The sequence below is a fragment of the Rhinopithecus bieti genome, unplaced genomic scaffold (assembly GCF_001698545.2).
Source record: "Rhinopithecus bieti isolate Rb0 unplaced genomic scaffold, ASM169854v2 scaffold_20579, whole genome shotgun sequence".
Classification (NCBI taxonomy): Eukaryota; Metazoa; Chordata; class Mammalia; order Primates; family Cercopithecidae; genus Rhinopithecus; species Rhinopithecus bieti.
This window is the reverse complement of record NW_016810413.1, coordinates 1,043,776-1,067,043: the sequence shown is the minus strand read 5'-3', so window position 1 is coordinate 1,067,043 and position 23,268 is coordinate 1,043,776. Positions and strand designations below refer to the sequence as shown.

Sequence of the window (23,268 nt, the reverse complement as noted above, 5' to 3'; positions counted from 1 at the left end):
GGATGGTCTCGATCTCCTGACCTCGTGATCCGCCTGTCTCGGCCTCCCAAAGTGCTGGGATTACAGGCTTGAGCCACCGCGCCCGGCCTCCTTACACCATTCTTAAGGTTGCTTATTTTGTTTCTAATTTCCTTCATGGTATCGCTAGGCAGGTTATAAGAACAATTTCACAAGGATTTTAAGGGTTTATTGAGGGTGGAACTATGAGAAAATTGGTTTGTGTTGGATCAGTTCTTTAGAGGTAGGTCTTATATATAACTGCATTGAAGTGTACATTTTAATCCTATGAATGGGTACACTTGAGTTGATGCCTTATAATTAGTAACAAACCGGGAAGTGACAGCAACATCTTCATCATTGTCATGGAATTCAGAAGGGCTTTTTTGGTGCAGATTTCTCTAAGCATCTAGAAGAGCAAAGGCCACCGAATAGCAACCGCTACTGGGGCACAACTCTTCTGCAGAACTTTACCAATAGCATATTTCCCTATTACCGTTCTGCCTTCAAGATAGGTTTGGTTTGTATGAGCTGTCTTCTCATCAGCATTAGCATTATTACAGTCATTTTGCACTCAGATTTCTTTTCTTTGATCTGTTTTCTAATTTTAGCTTCACTATATAGTATATGTAACTTTATATATTCATACAGTACGTGTATGTATGTGTGTGTGTGTGTGTATATACTTAGTGTAACTTTTTTGGCCCTCAAAGCTTTGGTTTAGATGCTGGCCAACTCGCAAAGTTACAACTTGAGCATAGTCTGATATCCACAGAACTGTGCCTTACATTTCAGCCGTGGGATTTGCCTTAAGATAGCTGATTATAGCTGCTTCTTTTGTTTTCAAAATAAGTATTTATTACATTATTGTTAACTATGACAAACAATTGGGGAAAATCGTAAATGTTCAACAGAAGATTGAATTATGTTTGCAGAATTGTGGTACACTCACTTAATGGTATATTATGCAGCCATTAAAAGTTACAAATACATTAAAGTTAACAAAGCAAGATATAGCACTGCCTGTTATTAAAGGGAAAATTGTATACAAAATGAACTAAACCATGTGAAAGAAACGAATAGGGAGGTAAATAGAGATAGATAAATATATCAGGAAGGCATCCATGCTCACAATGGCGGAAGCTATAAAAATATTTCTACTTTCTACAGCTTTCTGATTTTATTATAAAGAAGATGTGCTGACAATATTTCTTTGATATTTTAAGAGAGATTTTAAAATATTTCATTAAAGTTAGCTTATTTTAGGTATGAAAAGACTAAGAGCCATACAGCCAAATATAATGACTCACATAGTTCTTAAAAGTCATCTTATAAATAACCAGGGTTAACCGAATATGGGCTAGGTATTAGATAATATTAGGAAATTATTTTTGGAGATGTATTAGTTGAAGCAGTTATAGCTGCTTTTTAAAAAATCAGTAATTTCAAAGTAATAGCTCTGAAGACATTTAACACATACATCTTAATTTATACCTCCAGATGAATATTGCCCCTAAGATAATTCCCTGGCTGGGTGCGGTGGCTCACTCCTGTAATCCCAAAACTTTGGGAGGCCAAGGTGGGTGGATCACCTGAGGTCAGGAGTTTGAGTCCAACCTGGCCAACATAGTGAAACCCCATCTCTATTAAAAATACAAAAATTAGGCAAGCAAGGTGTTGTGTGCCTGTAGTCCCAGTTACTCAGGAGGCTGAGGCAGGGGGATCACTTGAACCCAAGAGGCGGAGGTTGCAGTGAGCAGAGATTGTGCCATTGCACCCCAGCCTGGGTGACAAGAATGAAACTCTATCTCCCAAAAAAAAAAAAAAAAAAAAAAAAAATTCCCTTGAGCTGTATTATGATAAATCATGAATAAGTGATGTGACTATACCTATGAGAATGTGATATTAGAGCTGTCACTAAGAATGAGATTATCTGTATTGAACAGTTTACCAGAGATTATCTGCTATGGCAGGTAACCACTTGCTGAAGAAAGAGGACAGTTAAGATTTTATATTTATAGCAGTGCCACCTAAAAACTCCAACAATTAAGTTGTAAAATGTAAATCAGTCTGTATCCCCAAAACATGATAATTTTGTAATAATGAATAAATGAAGTAAATTTTTATAATGAATAATAAATACACTTTTAACTGCTTAGGTTGACAGTTACCTTAATATAACTGCAGTATCTCCTCACATAGGCATTAACAGATCAACAACAGTTTGGTAAAGCTGATGAAATGTATGATAAATGTATTGATTTGGAACCAGATAATGCCACAACATATGTTCATAAAGGGTATGTATTTTTGTGGTTGTTCCAATGAGATAATGAATTTCTTGCATAGTAATAAAATGTATTTATTTTGGCCACTGAGGAAGGGTACTGTGGTAGAGAAGTTAATTGACAAACTTCTTAATGCTCCTGGATGTCTTTTCATTCTTACAGAAATTAGTTAAGGAGGCTAGGCGCAGTGGCTCACACCTGTAATCCTAGTACTTTGGGAGGCCAAGGCGGGCGGATCACCTGAAGTTGGGAGTTCGAAACCCGCCTGGCCAACATGGTGAAACCCAGTGTCTACTAAAACTACAAAAAATTAGCCGGGTGTGGTGGCACATGCCCGATTCCCAGCCACTGAGGAGGCTAAGGAGTGAGAATCACTTGAACCTGGGAGGCGGAGGTTGCAGTGAGCCAAGATTGCACCACTGCGTTCCAGCCTAGGCGGCAGAGTGAGGCTCTGTCTCAACCAAAAAAAAAAAAAGAAAGAAAGAAATTAACGTACTATTTTTGCTCTATGTTAAGGGTTTTAATTTCAAACTGAATATCCTGTCAGCTGTTGCTTATATCAAAATAGGAAGCATACACAAGTGTTTGTGGCCTTTGTGTACTTGAATTATCCTGAGAAATTTCACTTAAATTTATATAAAGTGAAAAATAAGGGATGCAAGATAAGTTAGTAATAGAGCTTAGACCTTGAACACTTTTTGTAATAAGGAACTTAGACTAGAAAACCAATATAAGTTGAGAAAAAAAACACAATTTGATGCTGTTAAGTTCATTGAAGGTAGAAATTGAGTCATATTAATACATGTGTATTTCTGCTGATACTGGGCCATGGTCACATCTGACTCTTTTTTTGCATTTGCAGTTTACTTCAACTTCAGTGGAAGCAAGATCTGGATAGAGGTTTGGAACTTATCAGCAAGGCTATTGAAATTGACAATAAATGTGATTTTGCCTATGAAACCATGGGAACTATTGAAGTACAAAGGTAACTTCTGGAGTCTGTTATTAGGAAACATATGGCAGCTCCATAGATATTTAGCTTTTTGTTCTTGTTATATACGTGTTAAAGTCTGTTATGTTCTTTCCTTTTTATTCCTGTTGGGGGAAAAAAATGCCCGTAATGTGCTTAGGCAGTGACATAAGGATTGGTAGCCAAGTTGCCAGAAAATCTGGACCCTCCTACAAAGAAGCTTCCAGCCAAATAACTGGGCAAGTTGCAACATCAATTCAGAGCCCCTGAATTTTCTTTAAAATCAGAGTTGGATAAGAATCTTTTTTGCGGCTGGGCGCGGTGGCTCAAGCCTGTAATCCCAGCACTTTGGGAGGCCGAGGCGGGCGGATCACAAGGTCAGGAGATGGAGACCATCCTGGCTAACACGGTGAAACCCCGTCTCTACTAAAAAAAAATACAAAAAACTAGCCGGGCGAGGTGGCGGGCGCCTGTAGTCCCAGCTACTCGGGAGGCTGAGGCTGGAGAATGGCGTGATCCCGGGAGGCGGAGCTTGCAGTGAGCTGAGATCTGGCCAGTGCACTCCAGCCTGGGCGACAGAGCAAGACTCCATCTCAAAAAAACAAAAAAAAAAAAAAGAATCTTTGCAGCTCTGTCCTTAACCTCTTATTTAGTGTAAATGTTTATCCAGAATTGCTCTTAAGATCCACCATTAAAAGGTGACAACTATTTTATATATGGGATTTACTGTGTACCATCTTAATATTGGCATTGCCATTCATTTGAGTTTCCTACTCTAGGCCAAGTACTGAAATTTAGATGTTTTCTAAGTACTCTTTCAATTCATCTTCACCCCCATCTTTAATAAAGGTGGAGATTATGTGATCCCTAGTTTAACTGATGCCCAGACTGCTTAGGTTTACAAGGTTGCACAGTAAGCCAATAGAGAAGACAGGGTTTGAGCTCTGATATCACTGATGCCAAAGTCACTGATCTTGACACTATCACTTGTCAGGAAGCAGCATGAGTTTTCTTAATTCCCTATCATTCAGCCCCTCCTGTAGTCCTCTCCCTGCTCTACAGTAGGCAGAATATATATAGGCTGGTAAAAAAAAAAAATTGTGTTTCTTTTGAACCATTCTGTATCCACAGTGGCATGTAAATACTAAGTTTTTTTTTTTTTCCTCCTTTTTGTGAGATAGAGTCTCCAGCCCGGACTGGAGTACAGTGGTGCAATCTTGACTCTGCAACCTCTGCCTCCCGGGTTCAAGCAATTCTTGTGCCTCAGCCACCCAAGTAGCTGGGACTACAGGAATGCACCACCATGCCCAGCTAACTTTTTGTATTTTTAGCAGAGATGGGGTTTTGCCATGTTGGCCAGGCTGGTCTCAAACTCTTGGCCTCAAGTGATTTGCCCATCTCAGCCTCCTGAAGTGCTGAGATTACAGGTGTGAGCCACCACACCCAGCCTAAATTGTTTCTTAATTGCTAATTTGTTAATGTGAATAAAATATTCTTGTACTAGAATAGTATAGGGTGGTAGTTCTTAATCTTTTTTGAGTAACGCTGTGGATTCTTCTTAGAATAATGCACACAAAAACACTTTGCTTTTAATTTAAGGCTTTCATAGATCCTGGGTTAATTAAAGACCTCTGATTTAGGGTTTGATGGAATTTTGTTCACATGTTAATTGAACTTTTAAAAAATCCATTCTGAACCTTACCTTACAATTAAATAAGTGGATTTGAATAAATGAAATTGCAGATTATCCTAGGATTTTGCAGATTTGCTTGCTCTTGGCCTAATGCCAGAACATGAACTCTCGAAAAAGTTTTTTTAAAAATAAGTCTATCATGTTGCCATATATTGTAATAGGGGATTAAATATACTCACCCTAGTGGTACCTCTTACTGGCATATGCACATGGAGTCTAACTGGCACATATGCCAGTAAAATGTACCTTACTAACATGTATGCCAGTTAAACTATATATGCAGGTAGGTGTATATGTGTGTGTGTGTATATATATATATATATATATAGTAGGGACTTAATATTCTTTGTGGGATCGCATATATATGTAGCTAATACTAGTTACTTAAAACGGTTCTTAGATAGCTGTGGATTTGACCAGAATCAGGCAGAGGCAGTAAATCTGAATATTGTATGTAGGTATGAGTGTGCAGTACATCAGGGAACTCACATAGACTGCCTGAAGAGTAGAGGTGCATGGGGTTGGGGACGTGCTGGTAAGAGATGAAGCGGAAAGAGGGGAGCCCACATCAGTCTGTGAAGGTGAGGCCCTTGCATGTCATTAGTGTCCCAAGATTATGTTACTGCTTTCCAAAGGACTCTCATGTTATAACAGTAGAAACATGCAGAATTTAGGAACCAGACGGAATTGTGATTTTTAGATAAGCCAATTAATTTCCGTAGTCTCACTGTTCTTATCAGTAAACACAGAATACAAGAGATATAATGTAAGCACATAATATTTGTAATAGTAGTTAACATTCATTGAGTGCTTTCAATGTGGTAGGTACTCTTATTTATTATAAAAGAAGCATTTTACCAGAATCATAGTAGAAACTTAGTGGTCAGACTTCATGTAGCATCACTTACAACCTTCATTGAATATTGTGAAGTGCTTGTTGAATCTGAGACTTAAAAATTTTGTTCTTTTAGAGGAAACATGGAGAAAGCCATTGACATGTTCAACAAAGCTATTAACCTGGCCAAATCGGAAATGGAGATGGCCCATCTGTATTCACTTTGCGATGCCGCCCATGCCCAGACAGAAGTTGCAAAGAAATACGGATTAAAACCACCAACATTATAAAATAGGGGGAAAGCAGACTGACCCTCTTTTTAAAAGTTTACCCCTCTTCAACTGAACCCTAAAGACACTGTCATGAACTGTGTTGAATGGTGGAAATTAGTATTTCTGTTTGTGGTGTTGTTACTTGTTACATCTGTTTCATGTCTAGGTGTTGTGGGTGTGGCTGTTGAAGGAAGTTTGCAGTCTTGCAGCTTTTATTCCCTGTGCAACAAAAGATTAGAACATGTTAAAGGGATATTTAAATAAAGTTGCAAAGAGTACAAGTGATAATTGGCCATGCAAATAAAAACTGATTTGTTGATTTTTTTTTTTAATGGGGGTTGGGAGTTGATTATGTTCTGGATGATTTCGTCTTTATATATATGTGTGAATAATGTAAGTATTTTACAGCATGTTGATTTTTAAATTAACATAGTAAATGCTGTAAAATAGATTTATATTCAGTTAACCGCTTTCAGTTGATTTTTTGAAAGAAACAGGTTCAATGGGGGATTAAAGTAAAATTGAGAGACCCTTTAAACCATTGTCAGCATGCACAATGCCTCTGATTCTGCAGAGCTTTAGAAACTTGGTGGCACTTATTAATCCTCTTGGCCCCTTTCCACTCTAATGGATAATGTACATTCTTCTTAAAGTCCACAACAGCAGATTTTCGTACAGTAAATTATGCAGATGCAAAATATTCTGATTGATATATGTGCTGGAAGACTGAGTATTGATGGACCAGTCAATGGGATGGGAGTGGACCAGACAAAGAGGTAAGATGAAACAAGTGTGTTTATAATTGTCTGTAACTATTTTCTATAATAATTAGTACTATTTAATGATGTGCTTTTAAAAGTGTAGGATAGAGGGTACAGTGGCACTGTATATACTATTTATAGTCTCAGCTACTTGGGAGGCTGAGGCAAGAGGCTTGAGACCAGAAGCTCGAGGCTGTAATGTGCCATGATGATTGCACCTGCGAATAGCCACTGCACTCCACCCTGGGCAATATAGTGAGACCCCATGTCTTTAAAAAATTTTAGAACTTTTTAAAAATCAAAGTGCAGATTGCTTGTATGTATAACCCAAATAAAGGTAGAGTAAGTGTGATATATGGGAGTATTGAAATAGCTTAAAATTTCTAGTGAAGAAAATGTGGCTAAAGGGTCAAAAAGGATGTAAGACTTGGAGCCAGAGCATAGTATTTCCTGAAATAACAAGTTTAGTGCTTTAACTATGGCTACATGTGCTTAAGGAATTTTGAGCCACTTATTTTTGAAGATGCTGAGGACATGTAGAGTGCTTTTTTTGTAGTGAGCTAACCTTGATCTCTAAGGACTAACCACCCACCCAGGTCCAGGTCTTCACTAGGGATACTGACAGCAGTGTTTTATCTTTACTCCGCCCCCTTACTTAGAAATCACTTTAAGATTTATTTCGAATTTCCACTTTTATAGAACATCCTTGTGCTTATATGCTAGATTGTTCTGGTGAGGGAAGGGTTGTGTTCTTCAGCAGTCTTTTGTTTTGAAATACTCAGGATGGGGAGAGGTTTATTTAAGAACGAATTACAATTATGGTTTACACTGTTGGGAGTAAAGGAGCATTTTTACACCCCTTAAGGGTGCTTAATTCTGTTGAAACCAAAAAGATTTGTCTACAAATGCTATCTTTTAAAGAAACTATTAGAAATGACTCCCTTTCAAAGTCAATCTTTGGAAAATATTGGGGAGACCACTAATTAGTTGGTGCAGTTAATATAATTCAAGATGATTTGGATGATGGAAAGTTTGAGACCTCTGCATTTTGTTTTTAAATTATGCACCTTCTGATAGGCCCCGAATACAGAAATGTTCTACATCTCTGAATGATCTCTGACTTTAAAAAAGTTTTTATTTGCATGGCTATATTTACATTAACACTGACATTTTCTTCTACTCTTCTCCCTTCTTCCACCTTGGGGTTGGGTGGAGAAACACAAAGGAAACTGAAGCATGTGCCATTCTATACTGTCGTTCCAAATTTTCATGGACTATTGCCTATTGTGAAAATATTTGAAACTGCACTGAAAGCTGCATCTGTCTGTATCTTTCTTTTGTAAATGACCTCACATGTAAATTCACCAAATAAATATTACATTCAAGCTCTTCTATCTATTCTTTAAATAGAAAGGTAGGTAGTTTAGGCTGGGCACAGTGGCTCACGCCTGTAATCCCAGCACTTTGGCAGGCTGAGGTGGGCAGATCACAAGGTCAGGAGATCAAGACCATCCTGACTAACATAGTGAAATCCCATCTCTACTAAAAAAGCAAAAAATAGCCGGGTGTGATGGAGGGCGCCTGTGGTCCCAGCTACTCAGGAGGCTGAGGCAGAAGAATCGCTTGAACCTGGGAGGCAGAGGTTGCAGTGAGCCGAGATCGCGCCACTGCACTCCAGCCTGGGTGACAGAGTGAGACTCTGTCTCAAAAAAAAAAAAAAAAGAAAGGTAGTTTATTCATTTATTATGCTATTGGGTAAATTCACAGTGAATCTCTTGTCAACTCAAAATAACTTTGAAAATAGGAATATCTGGAAATGTTAGTATATGAAGCAAAATAAGTTTGTTGGTATGAATGGTGGAGTTTCTCGAGAGCATCCACCCCTCCTACTGTGAAACAAGGCTCCACAGAGAGCTGGTAGAGCCAACTTACTTCATTCTTTGCCTCTACCTTACCCATACATGCACAGCAGCCTGGAAGGTTGCCAATCAGACATGGACCCTGCGGATAAGTTTATTTCGAATGTGGTTTCACCAGCGGGATTGATCATAGTTGTCAACCACATGGAGTCTCTCAGAAAGCATACCTGAAATAATCATCCTTGAAAATTGTGGTATAAGTAGAGAATACATCCCAAAACAATAAAAAGCAACTTTGGCTGTAAAACAATTCAAACAGAACTTTCTGCCCCCTGGGAACTCAAATTGCAGTTTAAATAGTTTGGACCTGTAGAAGTCAACTAATCGTTATCGTAAGACTATAAACAGAGGGACAATATAATCTAACCAAACCAGGAAACTTATGAGTACAGAATAATAATTACCCAAGACTGTCCGATATGGGATTTGTATTTATAAGGAAATAACTTAGGAGTTGTTGTGGGGATACGGGTTATAATTAGTTCTATTCCCATCTTCTGCTAAATTGATTTGTGAACAGTGACAAAATTTTAATTTACTTGCAAGCTTTACCATGCTGATCAGATGAGTAATGATTCCCCAAAAGATAGCCACATCCTTATCCCTGCAACATGTGAATGTTACTTTAGTTGGCAAAAAATGGGCTTTGCAGATGTGATGAAGGGTCTTGAGAAGGGGAGATTATCTTGCATGATCTGGTGACCTTAAAATGCAGTCACAAATGTCTACATAAGAGGAAAGTTTCAGACAGAAGAGGAAGTGGCAGTGTTGCCACAGAGGCAGAGCCTAGAGTGATGTGGCCACAAGCCAAATAATGTTGGCAACTACCAGAAACTGGAAAAGGCAAGAAACGGATCCTGCCCTAGAGCAGAGCACAGCTCTACCAACACCTTCATTTTGGCCCCATGAATTTGGACTCCAAAAGTGTAAGAGAATAACTTTTTCAGCCACTAAATTTGTGATAGTTTATTACATCAGCCATAGAAAGGAATATTCCTTTGGCTATTGTGTACAAGCAGATAAATGGTATAAAGGAATTCCTTTGAGTATGCTAAAGTAGAATGACTCCTGGGTCAGACAATAGACTTAATTATTTAGAACATAGCATGCAACATGAGCTTGAGCCCCAGATCCCATGGGAGCGACACGGGGCGATCTAGGTGGATACTGCACATGCAGTGGGTTTGCGCCACAGCCCAAATCTAATGAGGCCACAAGCAAACTGACCTGAGTTTTGCATCAGAGGGAAACACTTTTTATTGTATTGGATAGTAAACAAACCTGTCCTATGCTCCAGAGGAAGACAGTCTCCATCTTCCAAAGCGGTCATTATACGAACATGCTCGATTGGACAGTTTGGAACAAAACACCAATGCCTCTACTCACCAAATGTATGGAGAACTGACTCCCCATCTCTACGTGTTCTTTTATGCATCTCAAGCTTAGTTTTTCACTAGTGTAGAGCATTACAGTGTCTGCCGTGGACAAGAGCATGGTGCAGGGAGAAATACTACTGGCCTGAGCATCAGGTGACCGTAGCTCTAAATCAACACTGCTTTTTTTGTTTGGAGAGACAGTTTGTTTAACTCTGTTGGCCAGGCTGGAGTACAGTGGTGTGATCTTGGCTCACTGTAACCTCCGCCTGCCTTGCCCTCCCGAGTAGCTGGGATTACAAGCACGCGCTACCACACCTGGCTAATTTTTGTATTTTTAGTAGAGATGGGGTTTTGCCATGTTGGCCAGGCTGGTCTCAAACTCCTGACCTTAAGTGATCTGCCCGTCTTGGCCTCCCAAAGTGCTGGGATCACAGGCATGAGCCACCGTGCCCGGCCTCTGAATCAACACTGCTTTCTAACGGAGCTAAGATCTAAGTAAATGAATATTCGACTCGACAGCCTATGAAGTTACATCACGTCCCAGGCTCTTCCCAGATCAGACTCCCTTAAGGTAAGGAAATCATTCCAGAATTATTTGGCCAGAAAACTTGGTGAGAGAACAAGTGCAACCTGTAGGAATAAATTCATCCCAACTCAACATTTACTAAGCACTCATGACGGTGAGGGTTAGCCATAAAAAGATGAACACAGAGGAGCTCAAAAACTGAGTTGTGGTGGGCTGGATAGTAAATGAACTTGCCATATGCTTCAAAGGAAGGTAGTCTCTAAAACAGAAGTACAATGTGCCATGGAAACAAGAGTAATAAATTGTGCTAAGCTTTAAGGAATAAATAGGACTTAGGTAAGGAGCTTTCCAGATTGTGGGGAAACAACCACCACAACAAATCTAAGTAAAGGCACAGCATGAGCGTGAGCACAGCATGAGCGTGAGCACAGCATGAGCGTGAGCTGAAAATGAGACACTCAAGGTGGAGTCCAGCAAAGTGAAGTTGTTCTTAAACGAGTGGGGTAGAGCCAGCAGGAGAGCTACGTGAATGAGAATTAATCAGCGTATATTTAAGACCATGCATGTAGCTGAGATGACTCAGGACAAAATGTAAAACGTAAAAGAGCTAAAAATAAAACTATTAATATAAGGACCTTTGACATCTAAGGGACAATATTAAGTGGTCAGAGAGGCAGTATGAACAACGTCACATCCACGGTGTTGAGTTTGAGAGGCCACGTGGTCGGTCTACACATTGGTCTTTAGTAATCTGCCCCGAGAGTGTCACTGGAAAGATGAGGGCAGAATCGCTGCGAGGGTCTGAAAAGCAACTGAAAGAAACTAAGACATTGGGTGAAAAAAATCAGAGAGTAGTTTAGAGGATGGCACGCTCTTTGTTCTGAGGGAGAAATTGTGAGAATGAATCTACAGACAAAAGACTTAAAGCCTAGTTAGCACAACGAGATATACTTGGAGGATTCAATATGCTTCAGGAAGAGCTAGGACGACATTTGGAATTCCTGAACCCTGCCCACCCTGTTCTATTCTTGCAGATTCTTGTTCATTCGATTATGAATCAACTGTGAAGTAAATCATTGAACAAGAAGCGCTATCTTTGTAGGTATGTGTTTTGGTTATTTGTACATCAGGGGCTGAACTTACTCATTGGTGATTTTAACAAGACCATTTTATCCTAAAGTGCTTTCTCTTCCAACAGCTGGCTTTTTCTTAGTCTCCAAACTTCATTCACAAGTAGAAATGAATGAAGGTAATTTGATAGGAAGTGTGAAACTGTCACACACAGGTGGTTAGGAGGCATAAGGAAGAGCCCCTATTTAGTCTGGAGCACACGCGTCATTTCCCTTTCTATCCCTCCTGGCTTCACTGTACCCACGCACCACCAAAACTTAAACAGCAGTGCCTGAAAAGTAGCACAACAGACTTAGAACCAGTGCCAATAGAGCAGAACATTTATGGTGAAACCTAAACTCTTGTCGAAACTTTTTTTCACTTGGTATACTTTGCACAGACCTAACTTTTGGTATCCGGAAGGAGTCCAGTCGATGTCACAATCTACTCCTTGGTCATGTAAAACCCCATAATGTTATTTATTTATTCATTTGCAACCAATGCAACACTCATTATCTATGAGCTCTCAGCTTCAAACAGCTAGGTCAAAGTCAAGTAGAACTGTCACCACAAACTGCACATCCTGACCTATTTCAGCAGAGGTCATCATCCCTGTGAGGAATTCACTTAAATGTGAATTCATTAAATGTGTTGCCTTTTACCTAAACTGCAAGAGATATTGGTTCACAGCTTGTGATAGCAGACTTCAAAGTGTTATGCAAAAACAAAAATAAAACATCGTCTAATTCATTAGAAAGTCAGAGAGTACAGGGGTGTGGCAGTTAAAACTTAGTTGCAATGTTCTTCCACTCCAAGTGGGAATCTAGTGTTCATTTTATTCAGATATCACTTTGCAAAAAGGTAAAATCCAGGGCCAGGTTACCACACATTTTCTAAGAATAAAATGCTACATACTAATTATAGGAGATGCCTACTTCATTTGTTTCTTTTCGTATTTTTCAAGAGTACCAGAAGGCAAGATCACCTGATACGCCACCAAAAGGACAATTCATTTAATGAAATACATAAAAACAAGAGGCTGGGTGCCGTGGCTCACGCCTGTAATCCCAACACTTTGGGAGGCCGAAGCTGGTGAAAAACTTGAGGCCAGAAGTTCGAGATCAGACTGGCCAACATGGTGAAACCCCATTTCTACTAAAAATACAAAAATTAGGCCGGGCGCAGTGGCTCACGCCTGTAATCCTAGCATTTTGGGAGGCTAAGGCAGGTGGATCACTTGAGGTCAGGAGTTCAAGACCACACTGGCCAACATGGTGAAACCCCATCTCTACTAAAAACACAAAAATTAGCCAGGCATTTTGTAAAAAATTACAGGCACATGCCTGTAGTCTCAGCTACTCAGGAGGCTGAGGCCTGAGAATTGCTTGAACCCAGGAGGCAGAGGTTGCAGTGAACCGAGATCGCGCCACTGCACTCCAGCCTGGGCGACATCGTGACTCTGTCTCGAGTTTTAGCATCCCCTGCCTTACCTGTTACAGGAATGCTACGTCTCTGTAAAGCGCCTTTGCTTCTGTAGCATCAAGACAGTGAGGAAGGCTCGTCCACCGGCTTTCAAACTTCTGAGCAGCTCTTTGGAGGAAAGGAAGTTTTTTGGGGAGTAAGAGAGAATCCAAGAGAGGGTTCCTAGGTTCCACACAGCACATCAACCAGATCTTTCATTTTTTTATACAGATGTGGGCTTTACAGTAAGACTATTTAAAAAAGAAAATAATTTGTCATGAGACTAGAGTAAAATATATAAAAAGAAGGAAATACTTTTTTTTGAAAGAAAATGATTTCACACTATTGCAAGGTTTAACTATTTCGGTGTGCCTGCTAGGATAGAGAGCAGTGGCACTATAGTCTAGGGTTACCTGAAAGCACCTGACATCCTTTAAAAGGATCTGTGAGGTTGCTTTTTTGCAACAGCCAAAATCTGGAAATAGCCCAGATCTCCAACAGCAGGTAAATGGATAAACAAATCGTATAGTACTCAGCAATAAAAAAGGAATGAATTATGAATTACTAATGCACACACCAGATGAATCTCCAAGTAATTTTGAGGTCTGATTGCTTCTGTCTAAAAATGAAAGAAGTAATTTTGAGTGAAAGTAATTTTGAGTGAAAGAAGACATACAGAGTATGTAATTTTGAGTGAAAGAAGTAATTTTGAGAGAAGACAGAGAAAAAGCACAAATGGCATGATTTCACTTTTATATAATTTTAGAAAATGCAAGCTAATCTATAGTAATAAAATTTATCAGTGATTGACAGAGGACTAGCCAGAGGGATTATAATAGAGCACATGGAGACTTTTGGGTGTGGTAAATATGTTATCTTGATTGGAGTGGTTTACAGCTGTATATGTCAAAGTTTACCAAACTGCACACTTATTTTCTTAAAGTAAAATTATGCATCAATTGTAAATTAAAAACTTAATTTAAAAAAGTCATTTGTCTTTCTCTTGTTCTTAGTACACAGTGTTGTTTTCCAGAAGTATATATATATATATTTCCATATATATATAGAGAGAGAGAGAGAGAGTCTCTGGCTGACCTCAAACTTGTGGACTCAAGGGATCCTCCTGCCTCAGCCTCCAATGTAAATAGGACTACAGGTGCATGCTACTGCGCTTGGCTCAGTCCCTAATTTTTAACCACAAAAGGATTCTCAAACCAAACTGTCTAAGAACTACTAGGTTCAGTGATTGTTTATCTGTGGAGCTAGAAAGTGTTACTGGGGAAAAAGAAAAATAATGGAACTTTCAGACACTCAACGCTATCAAAAAAATCTTTTGCAGAGATTCATACTAAATTGCCTTCACTAATGGCACCACTGCCATTCTCCCATGGGGCTCTTTGTTGACCCAGTCCTTCCTGCAAGACCAGGAGGGCCTGGGGTTGAATGAGCAGCTCCTTTTTAAATTTGAAGAGCCCACAGGCTGGTAAGAGGCGTGGGGCTGCGAACTTCTCTGGCAAACACCAAAGATGTATCACCTTGCGTCCTATAACTACTCATGAACCAAAAATGGAACTTCAAGGTACTGGCTTGGAAAAGAATAGCACCAGACCACGTTTTCTAGATGATGGAGATTCCAACTCCAGCAATGGGATAAGAGGTTCATGACACAAATATATTTATATTAGGTGACTCAATCACCAGGATACCAAGATCTGGTACTTTCACAAACTGCTTGGAGGCAACTTAAGTATGGAAGAAGCTTCAGAACCAGCCCAGCTTTCTGCTCTCTGGTTCCAGGCTGCATCCTTTTTAACGATTTAATGTGGTGTGGAAAATGTCAGCATAATGAGGCTTTCTCATCTCAATAGAGAACCTAGGAAGGACAAGGCTGAATTTACAAAAAAAAAAAAAAACTTCATGAAAGAATTTAATAGGGAGTTGATTATGTTGTAGAATCGTATCTTCCTGTTCTGTGACACATTAGAAACATAAACTTTAGGGCTTTTTCATCTCCACAGCATAGAGGTCTGATCGCTTCTGTCTAAAAACGGGGATTTGCTGGCGTATTTCAGCCAGCTTCTTCAGGTCTGCAAAAAACAGGAAAGTACACTATTAATAATTTGCAACCCCTCACTAACCGAGGTGATTTCTTCCCTACACTGTATAAACCACCAGAGTCTTAGTAAGTAACTTAGTAACATAGGTCTTATCTAGGTGCACAGATGGCCTGGCATCGTTTCAAACCAAACCAAGAAAACTCAAGCTGATATACTCCCCAGGGCTTGGCCAGAGAACCAGACCCTAGGATATCCTCAGAGATCAATGAGGAGGGGCATAAAGGAACCCCTACAAATGACAGGGACTTCTCAGCTATGGAGTCTGGCCTCAGAACAATGGGGACATCAGAGACCTAAACCATATCTGGGAAAATCTTACCTACGTCTGAATACACGATTGCTTCTTCTGTGCCAGCTTTGGCTAGGACCTCCCCCCTGAAAAAGATGCAGAAGAGAATGAGTGGATTCACTGATGTTTGGTGATATTCAAGGTCTGTTTTTTCCTCCCAAGCTCACAGGCCAAAGGGAAAAGTATGAGATTGAAAACAAGAAGGTAGTGGTACAGATTTCTGTCCTAAGATTTAGGTAGCTCTGTGACCTTATGGCAAGGTATTTTAAATCTCCATTTCCTAATCTATAAAGTGGAAATAAGCTCTGTGAGGGCTTAGTGATAAAATTGTGGATCATGTTTCATAAATTGCAAACCACTAGAAGATGGTGGTTATCTGATGGTTATAAAGATCTGGGAATAGAGCTACCTACAACCAACAGGAAGCTCCATCTCATGCCCTCATGAGTGCATTTCAGTGGACCCCTTTACAAGAGCAGTCCAGACCTGTCTTCATACCTGCCTGGGCTGCTACCCTACGTGAGAGTGATGAAGCTGGGCCTAGGCAGGGCCCCAGATCTGCTGGGGTCTGTGCCCTGGTGGCTGTGATGCCTGAACCCCTGTGTTAATGGGCTTCAGTTTCAGATTTAAGGGAAAAGAGTTCAACCTCTGAAGACTGGGTGGAAGTGTTGTGGGGGATGGAGGGTAACCTCACACTGGCAGGTGCCCTGCACTAGGGAACAGCCACACTCCTTCATAAATCCAGGGTAAGGCTGAGCTGTAAAACTATCTCCAGGAAGGGTGCGGTGGCTCATGCCTATAATCTCAGCACTTTGGGAGGCCAAGGTGAGTGGATCGCTTGAGGTCAGGAGTTTGAGACCAGCCTGGCCAACAAAGCGAGACCCCATCAGTACTAAAAACACAAAAATTAGCTGGGCATGGTGGTGTGCACCTGTAATCTCAGCTACTCAGAGGCTGAGGCAGGAGAATGGCTCGAACCCGGGAGGCAGAGGTTGCAGCAGTGAGCTGAGATCGCACCACTGCACTCCAGCCTGGGCGACAGAGTGAAACTCCATCTCAAAAAAAAAAAAAAAAACAAAACAAAAAAGAAACTGGCTCCACTGCTTAGTCTCTTGGCCCAGAGCAAGGGTTCAAACCCTTATCTAGAGAAATGAAGCTTCTCCAAAATAATCTGACATAACAACTGATTGTTTACCAGATAGCCACAAACAGACTTTTGGCACAAATGAGCTACAAGCACCACCATTTATGATACATAACTGAATTATTTTCTGATTCTTCCCCATTTGCCCTGGCCTTCAAAGATCTCTGGACAGTGGAATTTGATGCAAGTTCAAGAAAATTTTCAAGGCAACTTAAGTCCTTCAATGTCCCTCCTCAAGCTTAATGTGCAGGAGGCCAACCGGAATCTCACACAAGTCATACCTTCCAAGGCCTCTCCACCACACACACTGAGCTGAGCCCTACCTATAAAGGCAGAAGAGAGAAGCCCTCAGAAACCCCACAGCAATATTTAACTCTTCTCAGTCTTGTTACTGGTATACTCATCCTGAAACGTAGACGTACATACCAGTGTGTGTGCGTGCTTTCGTACAGAGAACTGGTGTGGAACACATCCAAGTTCTAAAGGCAGATGTCCTGGATTCAAACACTATTTCTAGCCACTTCATCTCTGTAATTCTACCATCTATAAACTGGGCTTAATAAGAACAAGTTCCCGAGAGTTCAAGTTGAGACCATGTGTGTGAAAGTGTGATGTAAACTGTACAAATGTAGACCGTAAGGAATGCCTATGAGCGTATGTCTGTACTTGTGTCTGGGCAGGCTTATGTGCTGGCTCCACTGAGTAATAAAATGCTTCTCCCTTTTGCAGGGGAGAGGGTCATAGTTTCACTTACTGAACCCATCCTTACTGTTCCTCTGGTCATTATACTGGGAGCAAAGTCCTCACCCTGGAACTCATTCCTACCCTGGGACTAGCCAGCCAACTTCAATTTTAACCAAAAATGTCAGTCTCTTACTACAACCTGCCTGCCACTGCCGCCTTGTTTCCCCATGGGATCCAAGTATGACTGACAATGGAGGTCACCAGAAGCTCAGAAGAGGGCTAAGGCCAAGTGCTTGATCATGAGAGCAGGGTGATTTCTTTCCACATGGTTTTCAAGTGGAAGCTCCTCTCACAGAGACAGACAGAACGCTGGCAGGATATGTGGGGAAATGGCAGTGAGAGGTGGGCGCCTGGCTGCTCAGGAACCGGAAAACCCATCTGCCAACAAGCCACCTCTGAAGCTCCGACTGAGCCTATTCTCACTTAGCCTCACTCACCAAGGGTTCACCACGGTGCTGTGTCCCCAGGCAACATAGGAGGCTTTCTCATCCCGGGCAGGAGAGGCTGTGGCCACATACACCTGATTATCAACAGCCCTGTAGTCAACAGACAGGGAAGAGGTAAATCATACATTATAAATCTGACATTTTTCTAACCCAAGTAGATAGATCCTTCTTTTAAAAAATAGGACAGTTCAGGCTAACTCAGACGTAGAAGGAAGCCAGAGCCATGGAACCTTCTCTTTAAAAAGTTACCTCACTGCATAAGCCAGTGGTTCTCAACAAGGAGCAATGTTGTCCACCAAATTTGACAATGTCTGGAGATCTTCCTGACTGTCATGACTAAGGAGATGCTACTGACATCGAGTAGGTAGAGACCAGGGATGCTGCAAACATCCTACCGTGCACAGGATAGCCCCCAAAGAATTACACACCTAAATGTCAACAGTGCCACTGCTGAGACACCCGCCGTAAGCTAACATAAGAGAAGAGCTTCTCTGGTTAAAGCAAGTCAAGGTGGCCGGAGAAAACGGGAGTGGCCTCATGAAAGCAATACACCTTGCAGGCCGCATGGTGCTTCCGTGCCCATGGTGGCAGTCCCACCACCTCAAATAGAACAAAAATGGCAGCTCGCAGTCCAGGTACATCAAACCACCTCACCCGGGAGCCCTCTAGACTTCATGGACCCATGTTGGGTCATCTCAGTATCCCAGAAACTTTTCTTTCTTTTGACAAAACTGTACCTTCATTAATACTCATGGCATCTTATACCCCTACCCCCATCTTCCACCATGCAACCAGCTAAACTCTTTCCTCTCCATTAAAAATTACCACCATCTCTAGAAGTGAGAATAGCGGCTACCTCTAGGCAGAGGGAGGAGTATTGACTAGAAAGGGGCAGAAAAGGAAGCATCCTCGGGGGCTGGAAATGTTCTGTATGTTCATCTTGGTGGCAGGTGAACACACAAAACTTTACCAACCTATATGCTTAAAATTAGTACACTTTTTTGTATTACTTCAACTTTTAAAAATTCTAAAGAAAACCATCATCTCTGACCAGCATTTCATGGGCTGTAGAGCACTTTACAGACAGACACACTCACACACACAGTCACACTCATTTTCCCTTCCATCTGACGTCCACCTATGCTATTTGCCCTTTACCACCTCTCAGCCTTAGAAGACTAAGGAAAGGCACCTGTGACCTGCCAAAGATGCTTGTGCAAAGCCCTGGAGTTACAGGTTAGAAGAACAAGAGCTTCTAGTGAGTTTCTTGGCACAGTACCGTCAGGACTAGTAGGACGGTGTGAAGGAGGGGGTAGGATAAGCATCCTGATCTGAATGGCACAGAATCAGCTGGGTACAGACCACAGATCTCTCCCTAGGTCAAGCTAAACTAATCCCTGCCTTTTCCCTGGCTTCTGGGGCTCTGAAGACATAAGCTCCGTGGGTCTCAATGTCTCTGTAAAAGTTGCTGGAACTGACTTAAGACGGAACAATCCACATCTAATCACAGAAAAATGAAATCACTACCCATCTAACACACTGAATATTGAAATGCCAAAACCACAGTTTCGGCGGGGCTTGGGGCTCACGCCTGTAATCCCAGCGCTTTGAGAGGCTGAGGCGGGAAGATCACTTGAGGCCAGGAGACTGAGACCAGCTTGGTCAACAGAGTGAGGCTCTATCTCTACAAAAAATAAAAAATTAGCGAGGCATGGTGGCACATGCTTGTAGTCCCAGCTACTCAGGAGGCTGAGGCAGGAGGATCTCTGGAGCCCAGGATTTCAAGGCTGTAATGAGCTATGATTATACAACTGCACTCCAGCCTGGGCAACGGTAAGACCCCATCTCTTAAAAAAAAAAAAAAAAAGTAGTTTCTAAAATCCATGAGGTTGGTACTGTGGCTTCTGAGGAGAAAGTGCGCAGCAGTAGAAGTCCTCCTTAGAGCTTCATCCTTTCCAACTGCATTTGGATACAAGGGCATCCTGAGTCAGGGGCAGAATCCACATCAGGAAGGCTGGTACCTCCACCCAACCGGAAATCTCTACAAAGAGGACATACCGAGAGGCTTGAATATATGGTTCCTTTCTTACCGGCTTCGCTGAAGCAACTCCCAGTGGGCTGGTCCAGTGGTCAGATTAAAAGCTCCTGGATATACCAACAGCTGGCAGCCTTGGGGAGAGAAAAGCCAAAGAACAGTGGATGCAGTGAGCACCCAGCACCACCAGTCCTCCCCACTGTTCTTAGCCAGCAGGGACTGAACTCAAACTTTCCCAAACACAAAAAGATGTCAGCCAAGTCAGACAGTACCAGCAGCAATTAAGATATGGCTCTGAATTCCTTTAATACAAACATGTAAGTCACACACATATGGACACAGAAGAAAAGTGGTATTGATGACCAAAATCACATGTGACCTTGAGACAGAAATAATACAGGATGGCTGCAAGAGAACAGAAAATTCTAGGCAGCAGTTTCATATGACTAGCAAAAATACTAGAAATACTCTACTAAAAATACAAAAAACTAGCCCGGCGTGGTGGCGAGCACCTGTAATCCCAGCTACTGGGGAGGTTGAGGCAGGAGATTGCTTGAATCTGTGAAGCAGAAGTTGTAGCGCGCCAAGATCGCACCACTGCACTCCAGCCTGGGCAAAAGATTGAGACTCTGTCTCAAAAAAAAAAAGGGGGGGGGAACCCATAAAGGTAGATGGCCCAAACCTCCTTGTGCACGACTCTCTTGAGTACACACACACTCCCTTTCTTGAGTGTATACTTTTCACTTTGCAGTAAATCTCCATACTTTCACTATTTTCTGACTCATCCTTGAATTCCTTCTTGCAATAGTGTCAACAGCATGGACATGGCTGGGGTTAAGGTCCCACTGGTGTTTGGGGGCCTCCCCTAGCCCACCAGCATGAACTTCACTTAAAAAAAAGTACAGAAAGCCTGGGCAACATAGAGAGACCCCATCTCTACAAAAAATTTAAAAATTAGCCAGGTATGGTAGCACGTGCCTGGAGTCCCAGCTACTTGGGAGGCTGAGGTGGGAGGATCACTTCAGCCAAGGAGACCAAGGCTTCAGTGAGCCAGGATCACGCCTGCACTCTAGCCTGGGTGACAGTGAGACCCTGCCTCAAAACAAACAAAAATAAGGTAGAGAACTGTCATTCACATTTCTCTCAGCTCTGGCTAGGTGCAGTGGCTCACGCCTGTAATCCCAGCACTCTGGGAGGCCGAGGCGGGTATACACCTGAAGTCAGGAGTTTGAGACCAGTCTCGCCTCGAAATTATGGCCAGGCGTGTGCATCACCTGGGAGGCGGAGGTTGCAGTGAGTCGAGATCACACCATTGTACTCCAGCCTGGGCGACAAGAGCTAAACTCTGTCTCCAAAAAAAAAAACAAAAACAAAACAGAAACAAAAAAACAAATTTCTCTCAGCTCCATATGTCAGCTCCACATGGCCAATGACCACTTTTTGTAATTCTTTTCAACTGAAATTAGGGGCAGAGTAGTTGCCCTAATGCTTATTGATATATGGCTCAACAGACTACTGACCCCAGAGACCATGACCTCCACCTTCTGAGCAGGCAGTCAAACCATTTCCACCCATTTCACTTGGTTAAGTGACAGTCTCATTGGAAGTAGCTTCAAGCAGTCTAGTAATACGGATGCTGATATTTGTTGAGTACCACACGAGGGGCTTTATAGGTTCTCTCTTCTTAATCCTCATATCATTCCTATGACTAAACTGAGAACCACACTGCTCTAGAGGTTAAATCATTTAAGCAAAGCACTGTGCCAATTAAAGGGAAGAGTTGGAACTAGAACCCACATCTTTTGAACTGGCTCTTCCCAGATACTGGCACATTTCTCCTCGTCTGGACCAAAATATCACAGACTACATTTCCACTCTACCCAGTGTCTAGGGGTACTGAGTGGTGAAATCCACTTCATTTTTACTGGGCTTCCAGTGACTCTCCAAACACAGTAACAAGAAGGACTCAAGGGTAGACCAGACCTTTATGAGCATAGCTCCTACCTTACATGATGTGTTTAATTACAATCCCTGAAAAACCCTGTTATCCACATGCAGCAAAAGTCTGGGAAGCCTCATGGGGGTGAAAGGGCTGGTGATGGAGAGATTAAAGAGCCCTCTCCCAGCTTTTATTGACGAAGGATCCCACATAGACCAGCCTAGAACCAAGCCTCCAAGCATCCACGTAACACAGCTGTTGCACTGCCTCACCTCTCTGTGCGTAGATTTGTGCAAGCTCTGCAAACCGCATGTCGTAGCAGATGCCCAGACCCACTCTGCAGTAAGCTGTTTCCAAACAGAAAATGCACATGTGAAAAGTTAACTCCCTACAGCATGGTGTGGCAGAGGAGCTTCTCCATGACTTAATGATCACAAAACACTGACAGGGATAAATTAACACAGGACCTGAGGACAGAGACCATGTATGAGCTCATTCCTACTTGGACTTCATCTCATAAAGACATCATTGACATCAGCAGAGTAAAGATGAGAAATGCATTCTAGCTGAATGCTTATTATCTAGATGGGAGGTACTCAACCATGGCCTAATAGGTATACTCTGGAAGCCATAACAGGAGGCTACAGTCAAATCAAAGGGCAAAATCGTGTCAAATCCTTAGTTCTCAAATAAGCCCGAACTTTCTAGATCTGTGATAATTCTCTGCCTTTCTCACTTATGGTCTTTCAGTTAGGTTATGTGAAGACATTGGAGAGAGACAAAAAAGAAATAAATACCTGATTGTCTTCTACTGAGATTGCTAAAGAGGCAAACTTATCTGGTACATACGAGTATCAAATGTGGAGAAACTATCACCCGCACTCAACGTTTCAGATTCTTGAAATGTAATTTTTCCAGGAACATCAATGTCAAACAGATGGATCTGCATCACAAATAATGGATTTGATTACCTCTTTTCCAGCATGTAAAATGGAATGGCAGTAATGACAATATCTTTCCCTGGGCGGATATAGAAGGTGCTCTAAGATCAACTATGCAAAGAGTACCCCCAAACTGCTCATAATCCACCCCACAAGCTGACTGACACCTTATCAAAATGAATTCTACCACAGGGAACTGGAAAAATGATGCTGTACCTTTTATAACCCCTATTTTATATGTGGTATGCAAATCAACCTCTAGGTTTCTCATGGCAGGTAACTAATGTGTTGCTTTTTAAAAATATAAATGCTAGGCCGGGCGCGGTGGCTCAAGCCTGTAATCCCAGCACTTTGGGAGGCCGAGACGGGCGGATCACGAGGTCAGGAGATCGAGACCATCCTGGC

General features: G+C 41.7%; 2 protein-coding genes across 2 annotated transcripts in view; one reads left to right on the top strand and one right to left on the bottom strand.

The window, feature by feature from the left end:
• TOMM70 (translocase of outer mitochondrial membrane 70) overlaps positions 1-8,201 on the top strand; it is a 39,713-nt gene extending 31,512 nt beyond the window's left edge. Inside the window, exons 10-12 of the mRNA XM_017891892.1 lie at positions 2,200-2,297; positions 3,148-3,270; positions 5,920-8,201. Coding sequence (XP_017747381.1) covers positions 2,200-2,297; positions 3,148-3,270; positions 5,920-6,073 — 375 coding nt within the window. The 3' untranslated portion in view covers positions 6,074-8,201. The remainder of the gene's footprint in view (positions 1-2,199; positions 2,298-3,147; positions 3,271-5,919) is intronic.
• Positions 8,202-14,868: 6,667 nt separating this feature from the next.
• The window catches only part of NIT2 (nitrilase family member 2), a 20,160-nt gene continuing 11,760 nt past the window's right edge, over positions 14,869-23,268 (bottom strand). The window contains exons 5-10 of the mRNA XM_017891882.1: positions 22,772-22,865; positions 22,195-22,269; positions 20,039-20,117; positions 17,940-18,038; positions 15,645-15,700; positions 14,869-15,295 (exon numbers count right to left, since the gene is read on the bottom strand). Of these exons, the coding sequence (XP_017747371.1) occupies positions 15,204-15,295; positions 15,645-15,700; positions 17,940-18,038; positions 20,039-20,117; positions 22,195-22,269; positions 22,772-22,865 (495 nt within the window). The 3' untranslated portion in view covers positions 14,869-15,203. The remainder of the gene's footprint in view (positions 15,296-15,644; positions 15,701-17,939; positions 18,039-20,038; positions 20,118-22,194; positions 22,270-22,771; positions 22,866-23,268) is intronic.